Source organism: Magnolia sinica, chromosome 15 (genome assembly GCF_029962835.1).
Source record: "Magnolia sinica isolate HGM2019 chromosome 15, MsV1, whole genome shotgun sequence".
NCBI lineage: Eukaryota > Viridiplantae > Streptophyta > Magnoliopsida > Magnoliales > Magnoliaceae > Magnolia > Magnolia sinica.
In genome coordinates this window covers 16,121,967-16,141,778 of record NC_080587.1, presented here as the reverse complement: position 1 = coordinate 16,141,778, position 19,812 = coordinate 16,121,967, and the positions used below count along the sequence as shown (strand labels likewise).

Sequence of the window (19,812 nt, the reverse complement as noted above, 5' to 3'; positions counted from 1 at the left end):
GATTCTGTGATAGACAGAAAAGTGATGGGGCCCAAGAATCTACGGCAAATGGGGGTGAAAGCTCTGCCAGCATGCTTATCATGTATCAACAGCAGGTGCCGCATCTACCAAGTTCCAATGCCATGGGTAAGCTACCTGTTTCACCTCCTGTTCCGAGTATCTTAAAAGCACATGTCAAGCACGAGCAGCAGTTTGTAATATTAAGCCTATATGCCCACCATGGCCCGCCTCCTCTTTCATTATATCTTGTAAAGTAATTTGTAGAAATCTGTTGGCCTCATGCTCGTCCTCAGCATGATAGCCCAGAATCGTGGGACCGATCCAGAACCGAATCATTTTTTACAATCTGATTCTGGTTCGGTTCCAGGGTGCCAACAGTTCTGTTCCGGTTCCAAAAAGGGTAGAACCATTAGGAACAGTTCGGTTCCGGTTTCACCCCAGAACCGGACCGATCCAACCCGTGTGCACCCCTAGTGAGGATTTCCCCGACCAGCTCATTGTCACTGTGCTTCTCTTGCTGCTCCTGCTGAGGAGTTGATCAGTCTTCCCTACACCTAGCAACGAACTCACACAGGTAGCCCTCTGAATGAGGGACTCGATCTCTTCTTTAAGATCAAAGTAATCGACTGTGATGTGGCCATACTATGACCATGATCTTGATGAAAGTGATAGTATTTTTATATGTCCCTTTTTCTCTAGGTTATCCCTCATCTTGTTTAGTCACTTAAGGATCCTCTTTTCTCCGACCTCCATGAGCACCTATTCTAGCATGGTGTTTAATGGAGTGTACTAATGAAACTGGCTCTCTAGAACTTGGGGATCCTGGGGAGTGCCACCCTAGTTGCCGTCTCTTGGCATCCTTGTGGGCACTGAACAACTCCTCGGTGTTAGTGAATTTACGAACTTGGTTTAGTAAGTCGATGAAAGTTTTCAGGGGGTTCTTGCTGAGCAAGAAGATGAACCTTCCTCGCTTGAGCCCGACCATCATTCTCATGAGGGTTGCCTGATTGAATAGTCGTTAACCTGAATGGCCTCGGCATTGAAGCGGACGATGTAGCCTTTCAGCGGCTCATATACTTATGAGTTAACCATAAGGAAGTGAGTTGATGGCTTCCTTATATCTTTGCCTCCGATGAACTGCATGGCAAAGGCTCTATTGAGCATGACAAATGAGCCTATGGAGTTCAACTTTAGGTTTCAATACCACTTCTAAACTGCCCCAGTGAGCGTCGGGTAGAATGCCCTACACATCATGGATCTAAAAGCAACGTGGAGCTCCATTCATGCTTGAAATGACTCCAACTACTAAGACAAGCAACCTGAACCCAAGTAGGGTTGTCTCTAGGGCATTCAAAACTTGGTTGGTAGCTAAGCCTGCAAAATATTGTTGGTGAATGGTAGCTCAGTTTGCTCGAGGAGGGCATCCACATATACCGGGTCCTTTTCTCGATAAGCCTACTGGATGTTACCGTGCTGGTCTTGAATCTTTCTGAGTTCTACCCTCTAAGGGATCTCGCTCTCCACCATGAATTACGGGGCATTCTCCCAAGCTTGTCGCCTCTCCTAGTATGGTGCAAATCGGATTCCACAAGATCGATTATCGCTCCAGTCCACACTGAGGCGATGAGGCTTCCTCTAGCTTAGATTTGCACCTGATGTTGCTTGGGGCACGATTACACTGGACGGGACTGCTCGGTCGCTGCCTTCGTCTTGTTACATTGGTTGGTCAGGGACACCTGTTGTCTTTCTAACAACCTCATAATGCAATCTACATTATCGGTTAGGGTCTTCACCTGGTTCTCGAGGCAAATGATTGTGGACCCTCCAATGCCTAAGTCAGGCATGCAGATGATCTCAAAGATGTGGATTAAGGTTTAGTTGTCACCTTTTTCCACCCCCTCGATTCTAGTTTAGAGTGGCCGTATATATATGGTGTCTGAGGAGGTTCTGAACCCCTATCTCTTAATATGTTATTCCGACGGGATTCTTGTCCCTGATTTGTTAGAGTGATCTTCGGCTGAGCCCACATCTGTCGAAGTGGTATTCAGCCGAGATAAAGTTGAATCCTTCTCTTCCGGATTCAGGATGAGATTCCCTTCGGATTTCTCGTACCGCTTATCTGGCAATGGTTGACCTGGTCAGCTCGGGATACTTGGGAGCTTGGGGTTTAAACTCCTTCCCCTCAGGTGCCTTACCCGTGTTGTAGATATTAATGATGGGGCGAGTCCTCTCCTACCGAGCTTTATCTTTTGACAGCTAAGCTCAGTGGCTCATCTCTAAGCTAGAGGAACTGCTCGACCTATATCGATGGCCCTCCTACATGGACCTTGATCACCTAATTAGGGGTCTTCCTCAACTTGGAGACATATCACTTGTAAATAACGGTCATTCTTCTTGTGTGAGAGACCAACTCAGTTTTCCCCACAACACCAACCATATACCATCCAAGGTTTTTCTTCGCTGCATAACAAGATTCTCCCCATTTCATTTTATTTAGTAATAAATTAATATTTCGTAGAACATGGATATTTGTAAATATACAAAGACGTATACATGACATGCATATCTCCTCATCCAAATCATTCATATCATGCATCCCGCTGCAAATGTGTTATAACCTAAAAGTAATGTGGAATAGATGATCCTAACCATCTAATCGAGGGCCATCTATATACAAGGTTAAAATAAACAACAAATCAGTGATTTAAATTCAACAAAGAATGCCCATTTGTCCAATCAATTTACTTTTTGCACCATACCCCACATGGGGCTCAAGATTTTCACTCCTTTGGGAGGTACAAACCATCTGAGCATGTGTAGTTGGTCATAATGAATTTTTAAAATACTAATTTTCTAATTAAGGATAATATTCCTTTTTTTTAAAATTGTAAATATCGAATTTGATGCTAACATGGTCTAACAAGCACTGTCATTAATGTAGGATTATCTTTCTTTTTTTTTTTTTTGTCAAAATGTCTTATTGCCTGTTGGGTAAGCAGTAAATGTATATAAATTGATTGTAAATAGGGTTCTACATCGAGCTGAGTTGAGTCGAGGTGGGCTAAGCTTGGCTTGGCTCGTCCTTTCTCTCCTCAAGTTCGAGCTCAAGCTCGAGCTCGGCCTCGAGCTTACCACTGAAGCTTGACTTGTTTTCAAAACCTTTTGAGTTGAGCTTGAGGCAAGCTAGTGGATTGAGCTAAGGCGAGCTTACCTCGAGTCAAGTCAAGCTTGTTCCCAACCCGACCCAACCCAGTACCCAACCTATACCTGACTCAACCTAGCAACCCGACCCAACCCACATCCGACTCAACCTAGCCACCTGACCCAACTGACCCAACCCCCAAACCCAACCCACACTTGACCCAACTCCCAAATCAAATATTCAATTAATAATATATATAATATTAGATAGATCCATAAATATACCTTGTTCTTGATGTTGTGAGAGAGAGAGAGAGAGAGAGAGAGAGAGAGAGAGAGAGAGAGAGAGAGACTGTGGAGCTCGCGACGAGTTGGGTTAAGGGAAAGGGTAAGCAAGGTAAACTGAATCTTGTATGTTTTAAGTTGTAACAACGAGTTCCACTTTTATTTAAGTGTTTATATATATATATATATATATATATATATATATATATATATATATATATTTATATATATATATATATATATATATATATATATATATTCGAGTTGAGCTGAGCTCAAGCTTCGAGCCGAGCCGAGTTCGAGTCGAGTCGAGTCAAACTCCAATTGTTTGAATTTGGCTTGTTTTCAAACACACACGAGGCAAAGAAGCTTTATATATATATATATATATCTATATATATATATATATATATATATATATATATATATATATATATATATATATATATAGACACACACCCCCACACACTCACGCCGTAGTGGGATTTCACCACCTATGGATGCTTGAACCCTCGACCGGGTGTTGAAACTCCTGAGAGTCTACCACCCGATCAAGAGTAAGGATCCATCATTTTCAGATAATTGTTTGTGCATGAGATCATTCGAGCTTTTTGAGCTAGCTTGGTTTGTGTACAACCCTAATGGAAAATAAGTAAAGGTGGTTTACTTGGTAACTGTTGATGTTGGCAGGTAAATTTTTTGAAAAGAGTCTTGATCATGTCAATAACATCTATGGACCCCACCATGATGTATGCGTTTCATTCATATTGACCATTGATTTTATTAGATCACTTTAGAGCATGAGCCAAGCAATGATGCAAATCCAACACTTCTGATATTCCTATGAAGGAATCAATGGTAGTCATTCAATCTCCATTGTTTTATGTGGGGTGGCCCACTTGAGCTTTGGATCTACCTATTCTTTGGGCTCTTGCCCTAAAATGATCCGAAAAGAAAAATGGATTGCGTATAACATATACACATGGTGGGGCCCACCTATTACAAGGTTGAGTTTTGCTATTTTATTTTATTTTTTCTAAGTAAAATTGCTCTTTTAATCAAACAGGGACCACTCACGCGGTAGTGGGATTTCACCACCTGGTTACTTGAACCCTTGACCTGGTGTTGAAATGCTTGTCATAATTGTTTATTTATTGTTGTTTACATGCATTTATGATTAACCAAACAGGCTTAGTAATTGTGTCAATTACACGCTTTCACATTCAGTCAATAATAACTTGATATTTGGCTTTCATGGCTGACAACGGCACAATATACTTGTTCTTATTTGCTCATGACATGCTTGCCAAATGAAGACTAAACTAGAAACCCAATCTATTGGGCAATGAATAGATGGGCCCTCAACCCAATCTGCTTCGCAATAACTTGCCGGCTTTCTTGGTATGTTATGCTTGTGGAGCAAACTTTGCCTTCATATATCTCGATATTTCATTCACTGAATTTATTTATGTGTTTTTCTTGACCTTTCTTTAAAAAATGATTAATGGCCTTAATTAAATATGCTAAATCTGATTAAGTAATGGCTAGGTCCACTAAACTACTAGCCATCTTTCAGTAAACAAATGCAATTGTTATTAGTTTTCTTTTATCCTTCAATAACTCGCAATTCACGTCTAGTGGTGTCACCTGGCAATCTAAATTCTCAACCAATAAGTAGAACTTCATTTGTATAATCACCTTCAAGTTATGTACTTCATCCAAATTTTAGACCTCGCTTTTCTTTCAAATGGAAGAAATATTAATCCTCCAAGTTATGAACTTTTCTCTTTGTATTAGGGCTGAAAGTTGGACGGGTTGGGTCAGGTTGGTTCTCAACCCTAGCCCAACCCAAGGTTCCTATACCTCAACCCTAACGCAACCCAACCTTGGGTTGGGAATTCTCAACCCAAGACCAACCCAAGCGGGCTTAGTCGGGTTAGTCGGGTCGGTTGGGTGGATGTATGCTAGTATTTTTGTTATTACATTAGTGTACTATATTTTAATACACATCTTATATTTTGTACCTATGGTTTTATTAATTATATATATAGTTATTTATAGTAAAGAACTTCATTTTTTCTAAACAAACAAGCTAAAATATAGGACAACCACTCCTTTTAAAGTCGTGTTGTGTAGCATGCAATCTATTTGGGAGAGGGAAATCCGGTGTATCTTATTACCTTGCGTCATAAAAAATGACGTAGATCAATGAGACCTAACGACAGTGGAATTTCATATGCCTTCAACATAGATGATCCGCACTCAATTATAATTAATAACTTATCTATTGATCGGGTTTGGGTTGGGTCGGGCAACCCGAGACCTCAACCTGAGCCCAACTCAAGTTTTACCAGGTCTATGTTTGTATAGCCCAAGCCCGATGCCGAACCCGATACATCCTGCTCGAGGCCAACCCAATTTCGGGTCCATCACAGGCCAGTCGGGTTGAACCCACCCGACTTTCAGCCCTACTTTGTATGTTGGAAGAAGTGCTGAAAACAAACCCAACACCCCTGCATGTATTCTCTCCATGTTCTAATAGATATTACAACTGTTTTTTTTTTTTTATAGGAGTCCATTGGATCCATGATCAAAGCTGATTATCCTGGGTCCGGTAGCCCACTGAACGCGACGCAGCTCAGGGCCGGGTTTGGGTGTCACATCTAAGTCCTGATCAATTTCTAGGGCCCAGCCTAGCCCCAACATAAACTTTTTATGTACTTCTGTTATATTCTACATTCAAATCCTCCGTTAAGCAACCCAACCATCCGAAGACCGGTGGTTCCATTCCTCCAAAATGTCTACTTCTCTTTGTTTGAACGAAGTAAGGATTTTATCAGTTTTTGGTCTGAATAGGTTGCATTGGGTTAGGCCTGGAGCTAGCCATTTTTTTTTTCCAAGCCATGTCAGGGTCTTAAGCATCAGGCTAGACCTAGGTCTAGCTTTCCTGACAATGATGTTTATTTGTCATCCAGCCTGTCCATAAGGTTACACAGACATGGATGAAGTGAAAACATAAATGTCACTTCTGTGGCCTCCAATAAGTTTTGGACGGTTGACATTCAATTCACACTGTTTCTTGTGGTGTGGATCACTAGAGCTTTAGATATGCTTCAATTTTGGGCTCATGCACTAAAATGATCAGCTAAAACGGATGGACAGTGTGGATGAAATACATAAATCACAGTGGGACCCACGGTGTTTACTCAGTACGCTTAACGCAATCCGCTTCTAAGAGTGGATGGCTGGACTTGGGATACGGCAAGGGCCGTGTATAGTAATATGGCCGAGCTCGGGCGTGTTTTTAAGGTCCAGCGCGGCCCAGTCCGGCCCGTTGAAAGCCCTAGTTGGGCCACGTTTCTCTCGATAGCCATTTCTCATTTCCTCCAGCAAATAAGCAGAGCTTTCTCCATCTCTGTCATGGCTGCTGCTGCTGCTGCAAAGAAAACCCGAACAGCTTGCAACCTTTCCCTCATCAGATCTCTCCTCTCTTCAAAACCCCGATTTCTCACCACCTCCGTCCATTCCTCTGCTCTCCCAACCCCAGAATCCGCTCCTTCCTTCTCTTCCTTAGATGTTACTAATCAGAAGACCGATGAAAGCATCTACATCATGGCCCCACCCAAACCCAAATCCCAAGAGTCTTCATCATCGGTGACGATGCCGATGTCGTTCATGACTGGTTCGATCGTCGGGAAGAGATTCTACAAGTCGGCGTCTACTAGGGAGGCGGACGACGGGAATGGGTGGTCCGTCATGCTCGATTACCGCACCCTCAAGACGCCCTCCAAGCGTCCGCTCAAGCTCCCAACTCTCGCCCTCGCCCAGGCCATTGCCGCCGAGTGGGAATACCAGGTCTGATCTTTGATTATGTCTTCTTCTTTTTTTTTCCCTTTTTTTTTTTGTTGTAATTCCAAAATTGCTTTGTTTTTCCTGTTTTTAATTATGATTGGTTATTGGATGTTGGTGGGTCGATGAAGAGCTGAAGATTATGGATGGGTCTTTTTCTTAATGGGTTTCTCCTCTAATGGATGAAATTTTCCAAAATGACATTGATTTTGTATCTTGATTTTGTTTTTTGTTTTTTGTTTTTTTTGATGATATTCTACTTGTATTGTATGTTCTGTCTGATCACTTGGGCATTTTTCATTGAAAATGCAATTCTATTCTACTTGTATTGTGTGTTCTGTCTGATCACTTGGGCATTTTTCATTGAAAATGCAATGCTATTCTACTTGTATTGTGTGTTCTGTCTGATCACTTGTGTTGGGGTTGACTTAGGGAAGAAACTCGTGGTATCAAACTGGATTGGGTAGTCCCGAATCTGAGTCGACTTGGACCAGTCGTATTGGACTCGTCCGAGTTTTGAAACCATGAATAGGAACACTCTAGCTTGACTGTGCATGGTCATACAGGGGTGCGGCTACCACTAACCAAGTGGCACATGGGGGCGACGTGCATGAGGTGCATTGCGTCATGTTCACTCTTTCTTTCTTTTGTGATTTTATTAAGAAGCTGCCTGACAGGGCTGGTCGAAAACACAGGTCGGTCACACTGTAGGGAAGAGATGGGATGGGATGCCCAGTATGTGGGACCTTCTCACCACGATGGCAGATTTTACATGTTTCCTTGTAGAGAAGAGTTGGGATGGGATGCCCAGTATGTGGGACCTTCTCACCATGATGGCAGATTTTACATGTTTCTTATGGTGAAGCCCACCTGAGAATTGTTAGAGCATGGCAAATCAATCCTTTTATCTGATAGCCCAGGCCCCACATCTCACGGGTTAGGATTTCAGCCAAACCCCCCTCGTTGGCCCCAAATCACATGGGTACCGCCTCACATGAGCCACCCGCCCCGAGAGTGTCTCTGCATCCGACAGGCAACCCCACTCGAGCCCGTGTGAAAATGCCCCCGCATTAATCACCCCTAGTGAGGAGTCTCGAACACGAGACCTCCTACTCTGATACCAATTTGATGCGGGACAATTAACCACTTGCTCTAAAAGCTCGAACTGTTAGAGCATGATGAATCAATCCCTTTATCTCAGAGCCCAGGCCCCATATCTTATGGGTTAGGACCTCGGCCAAACCCCCCTTATGGGCCCCAAATCACACGGATACCGCCTCACACGGGTGGGGCCCGCCTCACATGAGCCGCCCACCTCGAGTGTGCGTCTGCATCCCACAAGCAACCCCACTCGAGCCTGGTGTGAAAATGCCCCTGCATTAATAAGTTTCCTAACCAAATTTCTATATCTCCCCGGGGTCTTCAAATATATCTCCTTGATTAACAAACATTTCGTGATTCGGATTCATTGGTGTATCAACTGGCTTAGTACCAAGAAGACCCGTCACCGTGAGCAAATTCAGAATATATTTCAATTGAGACAAATTAATTCCTTCGTTGGACATGACAACTTCTATACCAAGAAAGTATCAAAGTTGACTAAGATCTTTTGTGAGGAAATGCCTCTAAAGATATTTCTTAAGCTCTTCAATCCTCCTCTTCAATCCTCCTATTGTCATTTCCTGTAACAAGATTATCATCAACACATACCACTAGCGTAATACAATCAGGGATGTCTTTTCATACAAAGATGGTATAATCAGCAGGACATCGAACAAAACCATAATTTAACACAACTTTACTGAATTTATCAAACCATGAATGTGGCAACTGTTTCAGCTCATTAATCGCCTTATTCACTTTACACGCCTTATCTAACTCCCCTTGAGCAAAAAACTCGAGTGGTTGCTCCACATTGACCTTCTTTACGAGATCACCATGAAGAAATCTATTTATTTTTTTTTATGTCTAGTTGGAAGAACGGTTAGCCATGATTAATGACCATGGAAAGGATAACACGAATAGAGTTCAACTTAGCAACATGAGAGAATGTTTCAGTCTAATCAATACCAAGTATGTAAGTATATCTTTCTACAACTAAGCAAGCTTTTAAACGTTCAACCATATCGTTAGGGTGAAACTTAATGGTGTATATCCATCTGAAACCAACAACACATTTACCGGCTAGTAAATTGGGGAATTCCTAGTATTATTCTAATAAAGAGTAGCCATTTCCTCTTTCATTGCCTATTTTCGCCCTTTATATAATAGTGCTTCCTAGTCAAGGTATTCTAAAACGATAACGGTGGCCGTAACGACCACCACCATTACTATTATGATACGGGCCATAACGGCCGTTACGACCCTTTTTTTAAAAAATTAATTTCTTGAAAAAACTGTTACAGGACCGTTACAGATCATTACGGGACCGTTACAGGGCCGTTATGGTCAGTTTTTTCGATAATGGCCGTTTCAACCCCGTAACTCGTAACGGTTATGATTGTTACCATTACGTAACAACCATTACAGTTGTTCCATAAATGATTTTGAATACCTTGTTCCTTGTATGACTTAAGAATACAATAAGAAGACAAAGATAAGGCAAATCTATGGAATTTGAGAAATAAGCATTAAAAAGATACATGTAGAGTTATCAGTAACACACACTCACATTTTCTCAAGGCAATAGGAATATCAAACCTATCTGTAGAAGTCATTGTCTCACTAGGTTGGGAAGAGAATATGGTGGATGGCACATCATCATTGGCCACGTTATATGTTCATTTTTGTCGCAAGTAGACTTTTAGTTGAGGAACAACAGGAACAAAGGGGTTAATAAAGGGAAGAGATTGGATTGTCTTCCTCAACCACAACAGTTACGGGCACAACTTCCACAGAGAGATTTATTATTTTTTTAGAGGAACGTAGTAGATTTGAAAAATGTAACATTTGCACCATTATGGTAGAGGTGCTCGTAACGGTCAACGCTGTTACCGTCACAATATGGGATGTAACGGTCGTTGTGGTCTTTTTTTTCTTTTTCTTTTTTTGAAAAAATTGTAACAGTTTTAGGTTTTGCTTATTAATGTTATTTAGAACATCATGGACGCTTTAGATTTCTTTAATTAGTTTTTATTTTGGTTTACTTCATCGCCAAGTAATAGGTTGCGCACATGGCGCGAGTTTTGGGGTATAGGGTTTTCTTATAAATAGGCACCCCTTGTAGCTTTTTTTAAAATTAATTGAAGATTAATAAAATTTTTGCGTTTTCCTACTCTCTGAGTTGTGAAGCCTAATTGGGTGCGAAGCCCTCCCTTCATCGAAGGGTTAACGACCGTGGTGCGAAGCCACATCTATCCCGATTCGCCCCCATCCATCGCCATCTCTACTACCAATCTTCTACCATCCCTTCTTCTCATCTCACCCCATCATCTACACTTCGAATCAATCATCTATTGCAGCAATTCTCCTCCCCACAACAGAATTTCAGAATCTCGCCCTACAAGAGGACTAAAACTTTGGCGAAGTACCACGAACAAACCGTGCATCGGATCGAGCTGAGATTTGGGGGTTTTGGAGTCCATCCCTGGCCGACCAGGGCCAAGGTGGCCTTTTTCTGAATAGTGGGCCCCACACACGTGCGGCCGTGATCACATGCACGTGCGTTTGGGCCATTGTTGCTGTCCCCATGCGGGAACTATCTTCCGGTTCAGGTTTTCTTCTTATTTTACCCTCTCATACCAGTTTTTCATAAACCCTAACTCTAGATTGTATTATCCTTAATTTATTTGCCCCTTTTTTCACCCTAGGGTTCCTTGAATTGAAATTGGTGAATCTCTTGGATTAGGGACTGATTGTTGTGCATGTGTGGATGATTACTGCTTATCTTTGAGCATCGTTTGGTTTATAATTTTAATAGATCCAGCCCTAACATGTGTAGGCCTGGACCCGCATAGATTCCCCTTAATTGAATGGTTTGGACTTTCATGTGGGATATGGAATTTGTGTAATTGTTTCTGAACTAACGTGATCTTAAGCCTGAAATCTCGCACATCATATTTAGATTGTCTTCCTCAACCACAACAGTTACGGGCACAACTTCCACAGAGAGATTTATTATTTTTTTAGAGGAACGTAGTAGATTTGAAAAATGTAACATTTGCACCATTATGGTAGAGGTGCTCGTAACGGTCAACGCTGTTACCGTCACAATATGGGATGTAACGGTCGTTGTGGTCTTTTTTTTCTTTTTCTTTTTTTGAAAAAATTGTAACAGTCGTCATAGTTGTCTTGGCCCCATAACTTGTACCATGATTTACGCATACATATTATATTGTCTTCGAAGAAAATGACTATAATAACAATAACCTCTGTGTTTAGAAGAGTTCAAGAAAATACATTTAGGATCGAATTTATCATGACCTAACTCAAATTGATGAACAAAGCATTAAAAAAAAATAATAATAAAAAAAAATAAAAAAAAAACCCTAGGGCGGCAAAGAAAATAACATGGTATCTAGAAGTAAACTTTATGAGGGGATTTACCCATTAAAATAATCATGGGCATTCGATTTTTTAGAAAACATGCCGTAAGTACTATATCACTCTAAACACTTTTGGAAATATTCATCTGAATTAATAAAGTACAAGTCACTTCAAGTTAGTAACGATTTTTCTGTTTTACTATACTATTTATTATAAGGTGTGGGCACATGATGTTTGATGCAATATATCGGTGTCAAAAAATACAAACTAAAAAATTGGGACGTATATTCCTAGGCATTATTCGAAAGAAATACAAACACTTTTGGTTAAATTAGTTTTGTACTTCCATGCGAAATGTGTTAAAAATAGAAAATAATTCAAGCCAGTTTTTCATTAAATAGAACTAAATCGTTCATGAAAAATCTGTAATAAATGTAACAAAAAATTTATACACTAACTTGTTGAAAATTATAATTGGTCCCTGAACATCTGAATGGACTAAAGAAAAAGGAATTGAACTACTCTTTCATACGCGTGTTATAGGATGATGTTTATTAAGCTCACACACTCCACACTTTAGAATTGACACAGATGATAAGGAAGGAATAACGCCTTTGAGAATCTTTAAGGATGGGGATTAAGATGGTAGGATGGTAGTGCCACTACTAATGTCACACCCTGAAATTCAGGTATTCGAGTAGAGTAATCTGGACCCGAATCCCAAGCTCGTGAGGTACAATATTCACTTTTATTTAAGTCTATATAACCATTTTCTTTTCTAATATACGAAGATTCATCATAACATCATTTACATCAACTAAGCATAAATAAAAGATTCCATATCACAATGCCAAAATAATTAAATAAAGTGAACTCAACTTTAATGCATCATTCTTTCACTAAAATAAAATTGAGTAAAAGGAAATACATAATTCATTAAGTTTAAAATAAAACTAAAACAAATGCAATTCCTAAGATCGAGTATGACTTTGGCTCATTAATAATAGCATGCCTCCTCGAAGTATTCATACCCGGTACTTAAAATATTTAAACACCTGGAGTACGACATCATTTTCATTCCAACCGAAATTTATACATTAATACCATAACACAACTTTATTATAATAATAATAATAATAATAAATTCAACATTTAAGGAGACAATAAATATTCACAAAAAATATTTCAAATTTTAAATAGAATGATTTCATAAATGATTGAATTAAAAATGCATTCCTCTATGATTAACTTGAAAATATAACTACCATGATGATCTTTTAGGGAATAACCCTGGGTAGAGCATCACGTGATATCTTTTAGGGAACGATCCTGGGCAGAGCACCACGTGATTTCTTTTAGGAGTTAATCCAGGGCAACGCACAGGTATGTGTATCTTTTACGGAATTACCAAGGGCAGAGCACCTGTGCCGATCTTTCGGGAGCGACCCCGAGCAGAGCACCTGTCTCACGATATTTTATCCATACCTTATCTCATAACACAAAAGAATTTATGAGTTCAAAAAAATAATAATGATAACCATTTGATAGTAACTCAAGAAGGCATATACTAGGAGGGAAGGACAAACATAATATATTTAAGATTTTTATGCACAACTAGTCATCAATCTAATGTGTACATTATTTAACAATACATAACACAAAAGGATTCAAGGTAAATCAAATAAGGCTATACAATGCACCATTAATATTCCATGTGTACAGTTGGTTAAACAATAAGTAATTATTAAAGAATTAACATATACACAAAAGATATAATGTTTACATATACAATTGAAGTAATTCAACATGTACAATGGTTTAACCATTCATGCATATCAATTAAAAGTACATGTATTTTTATGGTTGCCAACTTGCAAGTTGAACATCATTCCATGCCTATGATATTTATGTATAAATCTTGGTGTGAGGTGTGGGTTAGATCACCTACCGATGCGTGGTCCATGTCAAAAGACGGCTATAACACAACTTAACTGTTGATGATCTTGCTGAGGAAGATAATACCTTCTCTAACGACAATTGTTGATCGATAGTTTTTCGATGATTCTCTTCTTCAAGATGATGGAGTTTGATGTAGGAAGCTTGGGAGGTGAAGGATGAAGGCTTTTAATGGAAATTTGTCAGTGGTTTCGGAGGTTTGTGTCTTCGTGGTTGAGGTGGCATGCTTGCACAACGCACGTCGTTGATTCATATTGACGGTCTGGATAAGGGACAACGGTTGGGATGGAGCATCAGGTTGAGGTTAGTTTCTAAAAGAAAAGAGGAAGGTGGAAATTTCAGAGAAATCGTGCTGGGGTTGCAAACGCGAAGGTCTCCTACATGGGTTAGATGTGGGGTTTCGGTTGGGTCCACTATGATTTAAGATGAAAATCCAAGCAGTTCATCATTTTCCTCAAGTCAGCATTGATTATAGGGCAAAAAATGGGACAGATCAAGTGATCAGGTGGGTCGTGCTGATGGAGTCTGAGCAAGAGCTTTTAACAACTAAGGTTTTATAAAGATGTGAATCCAATGATCAGTTTAGATCGATAGTGGGGTCCACTACAAAGAAGGGTTTGATTTGATTGGATCAGGATGGTGCACATCTGTTTTACGGAGATTAAGGAATGAAGGAGAGAAAATCGAGGGTTTGTTGCATGCAGAGATATGTATGTTTTTTTGTAAGCACGGTGAGACCCAAAACAATGAGGTGGTAAATCCATACCGTCCATTAGTTTTGCCTAGTCATGCTAGGGGATGGGTCCAAAAATGAAAACGATCTAAAGTTACGGTGGGCCACACCAAAGGGATCAATGGGATTTGGAATACCTACTGTTTTAAAAAATAATAATAAGATGTTACATTCTATCCCCTTAATAAAATTTCGTCCTTGAAATTTATCTATGGTAATTTTTGTAATTTCCTCTAATATCTTAGTTATTTTAAATTATGATGAACAAGTAAGGAATATGAGTAAAAGTTAATGAAATATAATTAAAATTTATTAAAAATAATAATAATAAAAAATAAATAAAAGGAAAAAAATAAAATAATAATTTAACAAATTTTATTTTAAATAAAATTAATAATATATTTTAAAACAAATACATATGCACAAATTTAACTAAATGAAAGTATTGAAAAATAATCATTACTAAACTCATATACTTCATGATTATCATTTTATTTCTAATTAGCGATAACTATCTTAAGTTTAGAAATTTTGTAAACACCTTTTAAACTTTAATAACTTATAAAGTTTTAGTTGAGTTTGTTACAATTATGCAATTCAGAAGTTATGAAAAATGAGTCATGTTTTTTTAGTTCTTTTAAAGCAATGCTACATGCATGATGAACACTTGTAGGTAGGGTTTTAGATAAGCTAAACACTTGCAAGTAAGGTTGTAAATGAGTCGAGTTAGGGCCAAGCTGAGGTTTGTCCAAGCCCTCTACTTTACAGTCAAGTAAAAATTACCCTTAATAACAAAAGCAAAACTACCCTACATGCCACGAACCAAAATAAACAACTAATAACAAGAAATAACTAAAAATATAGTCTAGGTGCATTGTACAATAGTATGGACCACCATCTCCACATTCATTAACAAAAGGAAAAGAAAATTTTATGGCTATTCATGTTGGTAGGCCAACTTGGCTGACTAACCCATAGTAGTTAATTTAATAATGAAGGGAGAAATCATGATTATGCTCTTATAGAAAAGGTAAAAATGCAACCATGTGTCTCAACGGGACCCATAGGTTGAACCATTGATCAGATGAGACCTACCATAGATATACCATGCCCCAAAAGTCTACGGATGGGATAATCACAAACTTTCAATTGGTGCCAATTAAGGAAAACACAATCAGCACTCCATATTCACTGCAATAAGGTGAAAGATTGGATCACTAGGATTCTCTTGGAGATCTTTGGGGCATGCTATATCTATTGTTGACCCATTAGACTATCTGAATCACTGGGCCATGGGCCCACATGTAGGAACTCTTGGGCCGTAGGATGCTATAAAAGCATTGTTCTCACTTTCTCAGAAGGCATTGAAAAAGTGGTTACATAATGGGTAAAAAGATGTCAATGTAGGCATTGGCATCTTCTTTAATTGAATTTTAGTATTTATCCACATGACATGTAATATGCCATGAAGATGTGCTTTACATGTTTTGTTTGGAAGATGTGTTTTGTTTATGTGTTTTGTTTTTGTCTTTTGTTTTTCCCCTCTCTTCTCTTTTGTCTTCTTTTTGGATTTCCAAGTAAGTTTTTTGTGTTGATAGCAAACAGATGGAATCAGACCCTTCACAATGCCTATCATGAAGCTTGCTTGTACTGCATTGGAAAGAGTTCCACTCACACGAACAAAAATCATCGAGCATTTGATGAAAAAGCTTCATCAAGATTTGGTCTTTTGTCGCTCTCCTGGAGATAGTGATCTAACAAGCAGAGTCCTTGGTATGCATTCTATCAATTTCTTTGTTGTTGTAAGCCACAGTCTGCATTTGATTTCAGGATTGAATTGAATTGCAACAAATCAGTTCAACAAAGGGGGAACGACTCAAGTGGTGGGTGTTGCCATTCGAACTAATAATCATGGCCAGTCTCCTAATTGCGAGTCTTTGTGTTTCAAGTTGGATGCCAATATGCTAGACGCTCATTATGAATGGGATGGGGCTAGCACTGGCCCAATTTGCCCCTTTCCTCTGAGTTTGAGTAATTGCAATTTCTGTTGGGTACCCATGTGCAAGGTATTCAAAAATGGTTATGCAACAGCTGTAGCGGCCGTTACATAATGGTAATATGGTGGGAACTGTTACACATTACAGGGCCATAACGGCTTACGGAATGGCTAAAACAGTCTGTAATTGCAACAGCGGTGGCCGTTACAGCCATTGTTACTGTTTTTGAATACCTTGCCCATGTGCACCTTAAATTAGTTAGACCCTTAGTTGCTTCAGTACCTTTTGGCTCCCTTGTGCACCTTAAATTACTTCCACTCTTAGTTGCTTCTGTACCTTGTGTTGACAATAGTAAATGTATAGCAGGAAAAATGCTCTGAGCTTAATGTTATTTTGTGCGGAAGCAGTTAAAATTGATTTGAATTTTTTTGGCATTTGTTTGATCAAATACAATGGGACATAAGTTAGTTCGGGCAGTTCTAGACCTGTCACATTTGATAATTGGGGTGGTGTCTTGGTCCCAAACCTGACCTGGTGGATCCAATTTCAGTTTATTATTGGGTTGGATCCAGTGACCTATCAAGTCAATCTAACCCATTTTCACCTTTACTTGGGTGGTGTTAATTGGTTTTCCAATAGAATTGGGCAATTTTGGAAAGTAATACACTTCAATGGACATTAGTAGGGCTTTCATTTCCACAATTGGAGAAGGTCAGGGGTTAGCTTCCTCTTCCCACTGCTTGTAACCACCTCAACACTGCCAAATTGATGTTTTGGCTTATCACAACTGAATGATTATTATTAGTTTCTAATGTTTGGATCGACCCACCTGCACCTTTGTTTCATAACAAATCAGTGTCTTGATTATGGGTCTGATCTTTTCTTTGTTTTTCTCTAATCTTCATATTTGAGTAGAAACCAAGCAGCATCACCACGCGGACTCCACATTTTCAATTCCAATGCTGTATGTTCCATGTAGTACAGTATTTGAATGCCCTTACAGCATCTGATTATGTTTAATCATAGACAGTTTTCCTCTGTGTCCAGCTCTTAATTATCGATTTGATCAATGTTTTTATCTGTTTGGGATAAGGCTTAGATGATGATGATTATGATGATTTTCAAAGAAAATACATTTAGCTTACTACATTCATTTTCTACTGTATCATTGCAGAACAACAAGTGGAGAAAATGGATCCCTTACTCAATTGGGTGGAATCAGAATTCGGCTTTAAGCCTATAGTGTACTCTAGCTTTTTCGGTGGAAAGCAGGAAGATGGTCTCGTTAGTGCCATTGAAAGCCTTCTGAAGAAAACAAATGACTGTGAATTAGCCGCTATCGATGCAATTGCTGCAGCTGCACACTCTCTGATCATTTCTATCGGGATATTTCATGGGAGGCTGCAAATTGAGGAGGCAATTGAATTGATTAGGCTTGAAGAAGATTTGCAGGTTTTGCTCTAAGCAGATTTCACATCCTGATCCATCAGCAAGACTATAGTGTCCTCACACGTCAAGTGGAGCCCATGGTTTTGGTGATCCAGATTGATGGACCCTGCTAAGCTAGAGATAGGAAGATCCTACCCCTTCAATTAATGGACTGCATAAATGGTAAAAAAATATTCAAGGAACCATATGGGGAAAAAGTGCCAAAGATTTGGATGGTTTAGGATCTTCCAAATTGAATGGTTGTTGGGCATCCATCCAATCAGTTTAGTGGCCTGGAATGCTGAACCACGGGCACCTCTCTTGTGCATTCCATAGATCAAAAACTCGGAAACTCGACTCAACTTGATGTTCAGCCAGGTCGGTCTGACTGAAGACTCGGATAGTCGGATGAGTCTTTGCTTGACTCAACTGGATATATAATAATTATAATAAATTTTAAATTATTTTATGTACTTATATTTGATAATGAAAAAATTGAAAAATACCAGGCATCAGTACCTCTGACATAGGTCTCGGGTTCAAACCATTCCTACTTTTTGTAAGCTTCTTGAACGGGTGACACTCTTAGAGTTGCATCAAGTTGACTTGACCAGTCACATCGAGTTGAGACCAAGTTATTCTCAGTCTAGTTTCATGGTGACTCAACTTGAAATCCCATCGAGCCAAGTTGACTTGGCCTGAGTTCCAAGTCGAGCGACCAAGTTTTGGAACTACGGTGGACTCCCATCCAGGTGGTACACACATCATGATGCATCAGAGGATTTGTTCTTTTCCTGCTATTTCAGATGCTTTTGGTAGCAATTTTCTTTCTGTTCATTTTCATGTTTAGCTTGGGGTACTTTGCAGGTTGATCGGTGGGGGCTGGTTGAAGGTGGCCATGATGTCGATATTGCAGATCTTAAGGTGCAAATCTCATCTGCAGCTGTCTTTCTAGGACTTTCAAGGAGATGAGTGGCTTCTCTTCTTCCTGTTGTTTCTTCTATGAAATCTTTAGGTGCTTCTTATAAAGTTTTGGTTATAAGTGCATGTTGAGTGACACTTGGGATTAAGCAATAATCATCCTTGAGTTTAAATGCACCTTTTACTGAGGTTAGTACCATAATCAGTTGCAAGTTTAAGCTGTGACTGCGTTCAACCCCTAATTTCTTGTTATGTGATCAGGTCCACCTTAAAGTGCTACCAAATTGAGATTGTTTCCATGTATTGAGCAGAACCCTTTACCTTTGGGCCCATTTGCACAGACATTGCAGGGAACAATTTGATTAGATAAATCTTAACCATCTGATCAATGGGTCCACTAAAACAGATGATACATAAACAAGCTTAAGACTATCAAACTGAACTGTCCATCATGTGGGTCCCACCTGGGATTGTCCATCTTTCAAGAATCACCCTGATGACATGACCATCTGGTTGATGTCACCCAAAATGGCCAGTAGAGATTGATTATAATGGGAACTGGATGACTGATTTGAACCATCCATGATGCAAGCCCCACCTTTCACTAATATGGACTATCAAGAATCACTATGATTGGTCGTTCCTAACCATTCAACCAAGGGGCAAGAAAGAGCAGTTGGGGTCTTATCATCCATTGGTAACATCCATCATGTGGAACCCCATCTTGGATTGCCCATGATTCCGAATAATCAATTAAAACGGTTCAAACAATCCCATTGATGACTAGGAAAAAGGACATTTCATATTGATTATACTGGAAAAGCTTTCACCACATTTCCAATTACCAATCACGCTGGCTTCCACCTATGATTGAGGGCTAGAGCTGTCAACAGGGTGGACCTTGGGTTGGCTTCGGCCCAGATTTTGAACTGTTCGGGTCGGTTGGAAATTTTGATTTTGCCAGACCCTATCCCAGTCTATTGATAGCCTGGCCATACATACATAATAGGTATGTAT

General features: G+C 39.6%; 1 protein-coding gene across 1 annotated transcript; it reads left to right on the top strand.

The window, feature by feature from the left end:
- The first annotated feature begins 6,693 nt into the window (after window positions 1-6,693).
- On the top strand, window positions 6,694-19,037 carry LOC131226745 (uncharacterized). The gene is made up of 4 exons (XM_058222440.1): window positions 6,694-7,281; window positions 16,048-16,222; window positions 17,621-17,898; window positions 18,742-19,037. The coding sequence occupies exons 1-4, from the start codon at window positions 6,709-6,711 to the stop codon at window positions 18,844-18,846; spliced, it is 1,131 nt and encodes a 376-aa protein (XP_058078423.1). The 5' UTR covers window positions 6,694-6,708; the 3' UTR covers window positions 18,847-19,037.
- Window positions 19,038-19,812: the final 775 nt, after the last annotated feature.

Excerpts from the sequence above, each read along its gene's own strand:
- LOC131226745 (XM_058222440.1), top strand. The coding sequence starts at position 6,709 with ATGGCCGAGCTCGGGCGTGTTTTTAAGGTCCAGCGCGGCCCAGTCCGG. Across the intron at positions 7,282-16,047 it reads CCGCCGAGTGGGAATACCAG|CAAACAGATGGAATCAGACC; the intron begins GTCTGATCTTTG and ends TTGTGTTGATAG. Across the intron at positions 16,223-17,620 it reads TCTAACAAGCAGAGTCCTTG|AACAACAAGTGGAGAAAATG; the intron begins GTATGCATTCTA and ends GTATCATTGCAG.